The sequence below is a fragment of the Silurus meridionalis genome, chromosome 17, assembly GCF_014805685.1.
Source record: "Silurus meridionalis isolate SWU-2019-XX chromosome 17, ASM1480568v1, whole genome shotgun sequence".
NCBI classification, from domain to species: domain Eukaryota; kingdom Metazoa; phylum Chordata; class Actinopteri; order Siluriformes; family Siluridae; genus Silurus; species Silurus meridionalis.
The window spans coordinates 19439163-19452487 of NC_060900.1; the positions used below are offsets into that span (position 1 = coordinate 19439163).

The window sequence follows — 13325 nt, forward strand, 5'->3', positions numbered from 1 at the left end:
CTAGTCAAGCTTTTTCTATCCTATTTAGATCTTGAAAAAGCCATACATGCATTTATTAGCATGTGTTGTACACCAGTCTACTGCAATGAACTTTAAAAAAGGTTAGTTGGTTCAAAATGCTGTTTGTCCTCTGACAAATACACATAGGTAAGAACATATAACTACTGCTTTGCCATGGCTGCACATGACATCCAGTTCATTTTACGGTTGAGTTTAATGTTCTTATGTTTGTCGATAAAGCTTTCAATAATTCAGCTCCCAAATACCTTGTGGACTTACTAAAGCTCAATTCTTCATCAAGCTCACGTAGACGTTCCGATCAGCATTTTTGAAATTTACCAGGGACTAAGTGCAAGAACTGAGTGATCGAGTTTTTATTCATTTAAATTTGGAATATAAGGTCAGCCATAAATCTGGCTACATTTAAATCTTTGTTAAAAACATACTTATGTTACTTTTGCTTTTAATTTTCAAAGGATAGTTTTCACTTCACTTCAGTTTGTTACTTCAATTAGTGAATGCTCTTTTGTTTCAATTAGTACTTTTTATTGTAAAGCACTTTGTTAACGTCTCGTTATAAAAAGGTGCTCTATATATAAACTCGTGATTTGATCATGATGTAAACTAGTAAATGTTTAAGATTAATTAATTCATTCATTTTTTAAATGATTTTAACCAGTTGATTGATATTTAGGTTTTATTGGAAACCATTGTGATAATATGAGAAGGAGAATAAAGAGCAGATGAGAGTTGGAAATGAGGAGAAAAGACATTTTCAGACTAATGAAATCTAAGACCTGGGTATGAAATAATTATTATTATTTTTTTTTTTTACAAAATAGCATGGCTTAATCTGTGGAAGATTGGGTCTAGTCCTTAAAATCAACCTTAAAATCTTTCGAAATACAAAACTTAGTTAAAGCAAATACAAACAACTGATAAACAATTTTATAATCGTTTATTACTGCAATACGAATTACAAATTAATTTCAAATACATTTATAAAAAAATATACTCTTAGAAAGCTCCCTTGAAAATGACATTCGTCTTTCATTCTTGTGCTACCTTTAGTTTAAAATTTGAATTCTGAAGGCACTGATGGCAAATGTCAGTGCTCTTAATGGCATTTTAACAAATTTTAATGATCTTTATTTACTGTCAAGATTTCTGAGGCATTTCTATAATTTTAAATTGTTTATGTGGAAAAAAAATCATAAATCATAATCATTTATGAATGACACTAGAATGCAGGATTACACATTTATTGCAATGGTTTTAGCGGAAAATAAAGAAAGAATGAAAAAAGCTCAGAATAAATATCTGCACATTTAAAAAATCTGTGGAGGAGTTGCTAGCAGGTCAAAAATGTTTTTGGGAAAATGTCTATAAATATGATATTGTATTATTTCTTGTGCATTTTGCCCTTTAATCCAAATGTACATGTGGCATGGGTGCAACAGGTAACATTTGTAAAAGAATTGTTTTAATTTGCTGTATATAGTTGCTATGGAGACATCATTTGCCGGTTACATGTAAATTAAATGTTAAATAAGTAAATTAATGATAATTCTGATTTGATATAAACAGCCCCCAACACACACACACACACACACACACACACACACAGCTGGTCTGAGACAATTTAAAAAAAAGAAATTGGTCTGTGGTATATAAGAGGTTAGAGACTCCTGTTTTAGAGCATTTAAAGGATATATAAGAAAATATGTTAATTCTGGTTAAAATATTAAGCTTGAAACTTAAATTTAAATATAATAAACAATGCAAATTGATGCTTCCAAAAGGCAGTTAATAAAATTGTGAAAACTCTAGCAATATCATTATTGTGTGCTTTTATAAAGTTTTCCAAATATTATATTCCAGTATCACAACATATTAAGAAAGCTGATGTTAAATATTTGTGTTATGTTTGTAGCCTGTAAAGAATTTCTTTAATAGATGATTTTTCTGTTACTGCTTTGCATTTGAAATTATCAGTTTTTTTATAGTAAATCACTATGCTCAACATGCTCCTTAACCACACACACAGTTTATCTGATTGCACATGCAAATTACACACACTCATTATTTGGGACATCAGTATAAAAAAAAAATCCACTTTGTTTATTTACATAGATTTGGTAGATCATTTTAGAATCTGCCACTGATTAGGTGGAGGCTGGAATGAGTAGATGATTGATATTAATGATTAGTTAATGATAGTAAGTATACCTTCAGTATAGCCATGCAAGAGCAATGCCAAAAACATGCCCGGGAATGTTCATTGCTTTATGCTTTCGATTTTCCGTAATGCTACTTTTTGAAAATCTCCATTTAAGTGCTATATAAATTAAAGGGTTTGAAATGAATAGTTTGCCTTCACATCTGTCAATTCTGACATATTTAGAATGAACTGAAAGTAATGTTCAGGGCAAGATTTTGGAAATTTGAAATCCAAAGAACACGTTAGGGAAAAAAATAACAACTTAGAGGTAGGAGGGGGAGAGAGAGGAAGAGAGAGATTTTCTGGATTACTGCTCATTCCTCCATTCAGGGTTCACATACTGCTGAATGGCACTTTCCTCAGTTTCCACTAGAGGGGTATGAGAAACAGATAAAAATAAAGATTGAACAATTATTTTCATTTTTTTCTTTTTTTCTGCATCTCAAAAACAGAATATGGTATATATGTATATATGTGGAATTATATACATAACAAAAAATTGTGAAACAACTGAAAATATGTCATATTGTCGGTTCTTCAAAGTAGCCACCTTTTGCTTAGAGTACTGCTTTGCACACTCTTGGCATTCTCTTGATGCCTACTTTGAAGAACCTACAATATGACATTTTCAGTTCACTTTTTTATGTATATAATTCCACATGTGTTAATTCATAGTTTTGATGCCTTCAGTGTGACTCTACAATTTTCATAGTCATGAAAATAAAGAAAACTCTTTGAATGAGCAGGTGTGTCCAAACTTTTGGTCTGTAATGTATACAGTGGAACCCGGTTATCTCGACCTCGGTTAACTCGACAACCCTATTAAATCGACGTTTTTGAAGTGGAACTGCCAAATTCTCGCTTTGTCTAAGCATTTTTATCGGTTATAACCCTAATATCTTGAGCACAAGGGGGGAAAAAACGTTTTGCCATTTAACGTCAGTTTTCTCGATCAGCGCTGTGCAGCTGCAGAAGAACTCGCGGAAGTGGCGGAAAAATCAAGGCTTACAGCTGCTACAGGTGTTGTATTGTATACTGGTGAATCTCTGCTGTTAGTTAGTGCACATATGCCTTTTGTTGTTAAATGTTATGCGATGAATGGGAGGCGAAAGCCGCGCTTGGTAGGAGCGCAGCACGGAACGTGGGATGAGCAGCAAAAGCATAGAATGAACACCGGCAGGATCGGGGGGGAATCCGTGATGCGCTTTGGGAAGAAAAGAGCAGCCGTTGAGAGAGTGCCGGTGGGAAGGCACGTACCGGGATACGCATGAGCGATAACAACGACCGCCGTGAACCAACATATACCAACAATAACGAACGGTGAGAGTGTGTAAGTTTAAATAGGAGCTGGTGATGATGCTAAACGAGCACCATATGTGCGCGATTGAAGCCGGGAGCTTCAGAGAAAGCGGCCGAGAAAGCACCTGGATTCCTGACAGGATTCCTGACAGATAAACATGTACTGTATGTAAATTTTTATAGCATGCCTTCATCAAACAAATCGCAGCAACACTGTTGTGTAAAAAAACTCCTCCAAAAACACGTCTCATTTCTCATTTATTAACGCACATCATGTACATAAAGAAATTTCAAGCACGTTAATATATTTCCCCCATATTGATTTTCGTTTATCTCCATCATCGGTCATCTCGACGCTTTTTGGCGACCCCCTAGGACATCGACATAACCGGGTTCCACTGTATATATATATATATATATATATATATACACACACACACTTAACTATTAATTTAAGTAACAGGAATTTATTAAAAAAATTAAGTTAATTCAATATTTTAAGCGATTGACAGCCACAATATATATATATCCAGAAGGTTTTCCATCAACAGTCCAGGACTGACCTTGAGCCTCTGTATTGATTTGGAGGGCCATGAGCCGAGCCACCACCTCCTCTGTGCCCTCTACGGAGGTGCGCTTGAACCCAGTGCATCCTCCCTCTTCAGTGCAGTAATCGATAAATCTTTACATATACACAAACACATACATACACACAAACAGTATGTGCATTAGCACGGACCTTTCTGGATTTTTAAGATGTATTTTTAGATTTGATTGATTGATTGATTGATTGATTGGTTATCTGAGCATTCGGAATTTACATTAAAAAAATATAAATCATGTGTTGCCTTATTTATGTAATGTAGGTAAGTTGCAAAATGTTTTATTTATTTTGTTTTGAGCTATAATAAAGACAACAAATATAACTATAAAACATTGTGATTTAGTTATAGGAATGTCAAACCGAGATATACAGGCGAAACAGAGCCTCATGCTTCAAGCCACACTTTCTCCAAATCTCTGTAATCGGAATCATTTCAAATTTGATACTGGATTAAACGTATTTCTTGCCAAATAGTTAATTTATATTAGTGTAACACTGAGTAAAATCAAAACATTAATTTGAATGCAAAACAAGAAAATTCATCAATGTAGCTTTATATATGTATGCTGAGATCAGGTTTAATGCTTTTACCACAAATTTACAGTTGACACTTGGCTTTTTATAGTTTATATATATATATATATATATATATATATATATATATATATATATATATATATATATATACACACACACACACACACACACACACCACTCTTGGGCCCTAGAGCAAGGCCCCTAACCCTGTATCATGTCTGACACTAGCTTCTGAGAAAGCTGGGATATGCAATGAATGAATTTTACTGTGCTGTAATGTATATGTGACAAATAAAGGCTATTCTATGTTTGTGCGTACTTGCACCAGGTTGCATCTGTGCTGAGAATGACAGGATTTCCCACAACGATAAGCAGGGACTTTGCTCGTGTCACTGCAACATTGAACCTCTATGTATGAGATAAAGAGAGAAAGTGTTACAAGTTTCAGTGTGCGATTGTATTGTGTATCTATGTTTGTGTGTGAGGTACCTTTTCATTTTTAAGGAAACCAATGTTGAAAAAGAAATCTGATTCAAGGTATTCGCCGCTGCTGCGGACAGTCGACACAATGATCACCCTTCTCTCCTGTCCTTGAAACTCCTCCACTGAGCCCACCTACAGCACACACATGCACTCTTCAGAAGTGTTATAAAAGCGAAGTGATAATGGGGTTCTAAAGACTGGACCAAAGCCACAACAAGCTAAAATGAAATACTCTGTGTCACCTTCAGGAGGTTAATGTCCCTGCAGTCTTTCAGCTCTTTATCACATTTCAAGATGGCCTTTCGCAGTTTCTCCACCTTTAACCCAACACATAAAGACACAAATACACACAGGGAAAGATACACACAATGAGAAAAGTGAGCATTCTGTATCTGCTTCAGTGATGTAGTTGAATCCTACATTTTAATTAACCTTATTGAAAAAAACTATATTTGAGTATTTTTTTAAAAGGATTTTTATGTATTATTCATACCATAATAAAAAAAGAGATTTTTGACAACCTACTACTCACATTTATTCATCATATTATTCTTTCTGTGCAGTTTAATTTTTTATCTTTTTCGCAGCAGTCTTGGCGGGCGAGTGGTTGGTCCTACCTGCTTCCTGTAGGGAGTGATGATGCCAATGTCTTCGGTGAGATCTTGGCAATGTTTTTCTTGGCTTGTGTCAGCAGCAGTTTCTTTAGGTAGTCGACTACGACGGTGATCTCACTGGTGTTGAAGAAAGATGGACTGTTTGACTCGCGCTCATCCTTCCCTGGCACACCATGAAAAATCAGAGGGAAATCCTGACAAGCACATAAAGCAAATGACATTGAGAAAACACTGACAAATAAATATATATAAAAAGCACATACTGTATAGGGTTTACACTGATGTTACTTGGTGTAAGTGACAGAATGTCCACTTGTTATGGAAAGCAGGCAGAAAGAATGACACAAGCATGTTTAAATTGCATGCAAAGCAATTGGTGAGCAATAAGGACTGTGGATTCTCATTTTCCCCAGTGCTGTTGTCAGAACTCAGAACCTCTCTCTAAACGGAGACATCACGGGTGGACTCTCTGTTGTAGTTAATTCCCTGTGTAACACACGTAATAATAATAGAATAAAATAGAATAGACCTCAAAAACCAATGAAGGATCTTCAGCCTTGGTTGAGGAAAAGCAAACTTCTTTATTACCATCACCTTCCAATGAGCTCATAGAAGGTGGTCACTCAATCTCGAGTAAGATGTTTAAGCGCCCAATAGCTCCCCATGTTCTCACCTATATAGCCTGATGCCACATAGCATCTCTATTGTGTTCTTTGTTTGTGTTATCAATCCTTATCTTTTTTTTTTTTTTTTTTTGAGGGGGATTTCCTCTCCTCGACTAGGTCCGCTTATTTCTTACAGGATCTCTCTCCACCTACATTTTTCATTTCCCATTATCTTCTGACACCTGGTCCTCCTCCCCTTCCTAAAATTCCACATTTGGGCTTCCCATTCCCCTCAGTTACACTTATTTTTGGCCTAGTTCTGTTTAAAAAACTAACAGAACTGCATTTGTATTGAATTGCTGCCCCCTTTTTTTCTTTCCTGCATCTGCAATGTGTAAGCTTTTTTTCTCATTTTTATTGCTGTTTGCATTCTACTATTATTAAGTTAAGCTAATATCTTCCTACATATATTATATGTTCATATATGTTTGACTATTGTTCTACTTATTCATATTAGTATTTATGTTACATATGCCTTAGAGCTGACTCAATTACATTGCTTGCTATCTTGTCTCTTCTCTGGTCCTACCAACCTGCACACAATAGTCTTATGTCTTGTTTTGGATTGTTTACCTTCATTAACTTCTCTTTATCTGTTTTTCATTAAGCTTCTTATCACAAACATTCCAGGGCATTCTTGAAAGACAGTATCTGCAATTTTACTTCTCTACTCCCTAGCAGCCAAGGTTGCACAATTCATTGAGCACCTGTCTACCCCAACTGTTCCAGATAACCCCTTCCTGCCTCCTCGCATTGTGCAACACACTTTCACACATAGGATGGGCACACAGACCTCACTCGACATCCCTGTTGTTTTCCAACAGGAGACACAAATTGATAATGAAGTTTCTGATGTTCTTCGCACACCTGCATCAACTCCTCCTTCTCTCTCTCTAACTTTCATATCTTCTCCCTATCCTTCCTACTGGTCTCCTACTGACCATTTTCCAACTTCCCCCATTCTATCTCCCACTGCTGATTATTTTTCTAAATCTCCCCTCCCTGAATATTCTTCCTCCTCCTGTGTCTGTCCTCGATTACTCTCCAATGCTTTCTTCAGTCCTCTATTGTTATCAACTGAGTTTTTTACCCCAATAAACGTACTTAGTGTGCCTCATACGTGGTAGATTACTTTCATCGACACATTCAATGGGTGCTCTCATAATGTGCATTTCCTCCTCTGATGCATTTTTAAGACCACGAAGAACATAATTTGGACCAAAGTAACTGAACCAGAATAACAAGTTTGAGCATGTCTGAGAAAGGTAGTCTACTTACAATGGCATTTTCATTGGTGTAACCTAAGAAACACACTGCACTGAGTAATCTGATTTCAATGATGATTTCATTGTAACACACCTGCTTTTAACACTGTTTATGTGCAGTATGAAAACAAACCTCACATTAAACAGATTTGATAGTACCAAAAGACAACAGTAAAAAGACTTTGAAGGTAATTAAAAAAACTACGTCCAAAAGCGGTATACAAGACAGGAATCACACAAGGTTAAAAAAAAAAATACATCGGTGTGAGTTTGCACACATTATGTGCGATAGGTGCAACTTTGCAGGCAATTATCTCTGCATCATTACAGTGTAGTGTCTATAATAGGGGTGAAATGCAGTGACGCTAGTTGTGTCTGTATGCGCTCTAAATACTTAGAGCTGTATTTAAATTCGACATGGCCTACTTCCAAATGTTCTAATATTTGCCTAACCTTAGCTACATCACTCAAGATCACAATTAATCACAACTAGAGACACTGCTGTTTTATTTATCTATCTCAGCGGTAAATATATATATATATTTTTTTTAACTGTCAATCCCCAAAATCTAAACAAACTAGTAGCATAATTTAAGCCACTTCAGACCTGAGCAGGTATGTAATGAGTTCAAAATGCTTAAGATTTATCATTCTGTGTTGCACATTCATGTTCATGTTGCACATAGTCTATCTATGTATTAACAAAGTCTTTCTTTAAATTTACACAGTCTCTCTTTGAATTTACACAGTCTCTATTTAAAAGAAAACTAATTAAATTTCTGTCATGTCCTGTGGGATAAATTTGTAAAAATATTTTACGTTTTACGCAGCAGGCGAACATACTAATGTATGCCCCGCCCTCCACTCATTGAAGCTCATCCATGCACCCATCGCCACATACACATATATACTATATAGTTTGTACAGTATGGTAATGTAAATTGCTCTGTTTTGCTAAATTATGTACTGTAATTTGTTACATTATTAACAAATTGCAGTATACTACCGAATTCTGATCATTTCTAAAGATTCCTGGTTTGGCGTGGCCATGTCTCCAGGCATCGTGATGGGGTCATCGGAACTGTATAGTACGTTTCTGCATTTTGCAGTAATGCACTTCAGTATCTTACCGGTTTGGGAAGGTGTTCCCAGCTGCAGTAGAAGTTGATACTATATTCATCTGCACATGGCTGCAGCTCTCCATCATAGAACATCTCGTTAGGAGTTTTTAGGATTGCCCTGTGAGACCTGCATGTAATTAGAGGAGAACACACCTTTGTAAAAAAAATTACGCAGTTTCTGTTCGAAAGAGATATATAGACAAGCTGGACGTAACCTATAGTTGCGCAGAAGCTTGGTGACATAGTTACTGTCGAATCCAGTATCTGTTCTCATATAGAGCGGATTTTTAGTCATAAGCCTCTGCAGAAGTGACAGACCTTTAGATAAGAAAGACAGCTTAGAGTGAGACTGGGTAGACAGAGAGACAGGTAAATACTGCAGTGATCAATATGCGAATAAGGAATTAATATATTGAGTAAAGCTCTAAGTGTAAACCCCACCCAGGCCATATTTGATTGCATATGGGGACCTCAGAATCGGTCCAAGCTGTCTTGGATCTCCGGCCAGCACCACCTGCCCTCCCTCTGCATTCAAAAGACCTGCACAAACACACAATTCAAACCATATACACCCAGAATCCAAGCACAGTACCATAGCGTTTACATTCAAGTTTATCAGGCAGTATGTTTCTTACCAGCTATGGCAATAATGGTCTCGCTCTCCACTGCATGGCCAGCTTCATCCACAAAGATATGAGTAAAATGACCAGCAGGCAATCCACCAGTGACTAGCCTGCATACATATGAAACGTTTGTGAAGCATTTAAGGAAACTTTTTAACATGTAGCATTGCACCACATTTGTGTATTTTAATCAAGGACCACAATGATGATCATTGGAAGGAGCGTTTACCTTCCAGCTGTAACCACAGTCGTGACAACAATCTTATAGGTCATCAAATCTTCTTTACATGGGAACTCGAACAGATCGCCTTTCAAATTACTAGCATCCTAAAGAAACGGAAGACACAACCGATCATGACCAGTGTTGTTACTATTGCACTATTCAGAAGAAAATAAGCAATAAAAACTGAAAAGCAGCCAAGGAAAACAATTTACCAATTTTGCCATGTCCTAATATACAAAGTGTTATTTTATTGTAATAACACATATGTTTTATTTATATTTTATTTATTCTCTTCTGGACCATATCAAACAGAGATTCTAGAGTTTTAAAGTCTGGTTATTTACAAAAGTCAAATCAGAGAAGACTTTAAAGATCCCACTTAGACAGTGAATTAATTTGCTATTTAATAACTATTTTCCATGTAATAAATAAAATAAATAAATAATAAAAAAGACTTTGTTATAGTTAAAATAAAATTTTGTGTCCAAAGCTGCTTCAATTAATCTTTGTAGAATAATAAAACTCCAACATATCATGAATAAGAAAAAGAAAAAAGTAGTTTACTACTGTTACTCCATTCTCAACCCAAGAGCATACTAATGACATGTCAGAGATGGTCTGAAAATCAGTGGCAAAATGATCAGTATTTATGCATAATGTGCCTCCACCTTTAACACTCTATTACCATTAACTTTGGAACGTTCCTGAAATGTGAGCCTTCCCGGTTACCATTAGGTTTGGAATGTCCCAAACTTTTATCTTGGACATTCTTTCTTTTGTGCATCATCTAAGAGTTGTACACTCATTTTGATTCTATTTAGCTTCAGCCTGTTTAGGGTTGCGCTAAAAATAAAACCCTGCAAAAACTAAGAATAGTTTTTTTCCGAACTCTTTGATGTATCATTTCTGCTTTTGCAGAAACAACGTTCCTCCATAACTCTGATGCTACATACAACAACAATCACAGAAAACAGAAACACAGGGCTAAGGACTAGTAAGTGTCCTTGCCACATAAAGTGCATGTGTGCAACCTGACAGTGCAAGACAAATACACAAAACACAAAATACAAAATAGCTTCGCCAGTAAACCTGTTGTAAAGAGACATAAAGTGAACAGTAGCAAAAAAGTAAAAAAATTTTGTGCAAAAGAGCAAATTGCAGCAATCCAGAAAAGATGTGCAAATAGGCTGTGGCAGCGGGGGCGTGGGCGAGCGCGGTTTGTGAATGGAGGGAGAGGCCGGGAGCAGGTAGACACAGGAATGCCTTAACTGAAGCAAATAATGTCTAATGAGTGTTCTCTCTCTTTCAGTGATCGGAGGGGGCATTTAAGGAGGAGCGCGAGGATGTGTGTGTGTGTGTGTGTGTGTGTGTGTGTGTGTGTGCCAGAGATGCGTGGCTGAGGCACTGAGCACCAGAGATAAAAACTATCAATAAAAGTGGCTTTATTGCCTTCAACCCTGTCATGTCGTGGTGTTTCTTTTTTCCGAGTTCATAAGCTCTCTCACAACGGCATGTAAACAACGGATGAAATGTGTGGTGTAAATGTCCATGATAGAGAAGAGAGAGACTCCAATGATCTTTCTCAGCTGTCCTCACTATCCTCTGTAGGGTCTTGCGTTCCGAGACAGTGCAGTTCCAAAACCAGGCAGTGATGCAGCTGCTCAAGATGCTTTCAATGGTCCCTCTGTAGAACCTAGTCAGGGTGGGGGAGGGAGATGGGCTTTCCTCAGCCTACTCAGAGATGCTCCTGGGCTTTCTTGGTGATGGAGCTGGTGTTGAGTGACCAGGTGAGGTTATCTAGGGTTAGGGTTAGGGTTAGGCAGGAGACAGTAGACTTCTTCGGCACAGGAACGATGGCCGTTGTCTTGAGGCAAGTAGAAACAATGGCGCTGCTCAGGGAGATGTTGAAGATGTCGGTGAAGACATCCGCTAGCTGTTGTGCACATTCCCTGAGCACTCTTCCAGGAATGTTGTCTGGTCCAGCAGACCTCCGTGGGTTAACTCTGCATAGAGTTTTTCTCACTTCAGCTGTGGTTAGTCAGAGCACCTGGTCACTGGGAGGAGGGGTGGTCTTCCTCGCCACCATGTTGTTCTGCACCTCGAACATAGAAGTTGTGCAGCGCATCTGGGAGGGAGGTGTCATGGTCACAGGCAGGTGATGTCGTCTTGTAGTTCGTGATCGCCTGGATGCCCTGCCACATGCTCCGGGTGTCTCCGCTGTCCTGGAAGTGGAAGTTAGGGCCGTCTTGTCCCCTGCTCTGAAGGCGGAGTCTCTTGTTTTTAGCAGCGCACGCACCTTGGCGGTCATACACGGCTTCTGGTTGGAGTAAGTAGTGATGGTTTTGGAGATGGTCACTAAATAGGTGACCATCTTGTGATCTCAGTCTGCCAACAGCTCATGCACATTCCTCTGATTCTTTCAAATATTAGTTAATTTGCAGACTGACTGATAATAAAAGCTAATACATACATACATGCATACATACAACCCCCACCCAATGGCCTCACGCTAAGCCATACCTTTTTACCAAACTCCCTCACACTAAGCCATACCTATTTAGTAAACTCCCCAACGCTAAGCCATACATATTTACCAATCTCCCTCACGCTAAGCAACACCTATTTACCCAACCCCCCACGCAAAGCCATACCTATTTAGTAATCTCCCTCATGCTAAGTCATGCCCATTTAGTAAACTCCTCAACGCTAAGCCATAACTATTTACCAAACTCCCCCATGCTTAGCCATACATTAGAATCCTCTAGCCTACATTCCTACTACTAAGGGTAGGAATATATTTAAAAAAAGCACAATGCACTGTACCACCACAGAGGGTTTTTTAATAGAGCATAACCTTAACCAAGCCTGCACTTGGTGACAAGATTAACCGATTTGCCCTAGAATGCGCAGAAGACAGGAATGAGGATATGACAAGAGCACATGAAGATGGAATGAGGAACACATTTAGGGAGAAAAAGAGCTACACTAGGATAAATGTAATGGGGTGTACTAGGTGCAAAATAGATTTCAGTGGCTCAGAAATTGACTGCTATTAGGTTACATATATGTATTCTTATAACGAAAGTATAAAGAAAATGCGTGATTGCACCTGGACAAGAACTAATGCTGCTTAACCATCTGGTACAAAATAATCAGGACACAAACCAACAAATTCTTTGGTACAAAAACCATAATCATGTCCATGACACACAGAAAAATAAGCAGTAGAGTCTTTGTTTTCTGACATTATATATAAAATAAATAACTTGCAATGGCAATATCAATTAATTATATAATTTACCCGGACATAATAACCCCTGCTGCTGCTATTCGAAAAAAACTAACACACTAACCTGCAGACTTGGTGGCACTTGTTCGGGGTTGCGGCTGCTTGCGTACATTCGGTACACTTTGTGAGTGTCAACATGCAGCAGCAATTTCTCGCACAACTGATCTGCTGCGCTGTTAGAAGGGGCACATGCTAGGATATGCACATCAGGCAAACACTTCTCCACCTGGATGAAACAGAAAATATAATAACGTTTTTAGGACAATGTAATCTTATAGATAATAATGTCATATTATCATGATTATTGCGGCTAAAAAATGAGTCATATAACAATTGCAATTATGAAATGCCGAATGTCTGGGTGAAGGCCCACACCTGAAA

General features: G+C 37.6%; 1 protein-coding gene across 1 annotated transcript in view; it reads right to left on the reverse strand.

Moving 5' to 3' along the window:
* Positions 1-2100: 2100 nt before the first annotated feature.
* The window catches only part of mov10b.2 (Moloney leukemia virus 10b, tandem duplicate 2), a 29626-nt gene continuing 18401 nt past the window's right edge, over positions 2101-13325 (reverse strand). The window contains 13 exon segments of the mRNA XM_046872135.1: positions 2101-2590; positions 4084-4202; positions 4981-5069; positions 5151-5276; positions 5387-5461; positions 5762-5796; positions 5799-5952; positions 8819-8936; positions 9025-9127; positions 9251-9349; positions 9445-9542; positions 9662-9759; positions 13009-13170. Coding sequence (XP_046728091.1) covers positions 2529-2590; positions 4084-4202; positions 4981-5069; positions 5151-5276; positions 5387-5461; positions 5762-5796; positions 5799-5952; positions 8819-8936; positions 9025-9127; positions 9251-9349; positions 9445-9542; positions 9662-9759; positions 13009-13170 — 1338 coding nt within the window. The 3' untranslated portion in view covers positions 2101-2528.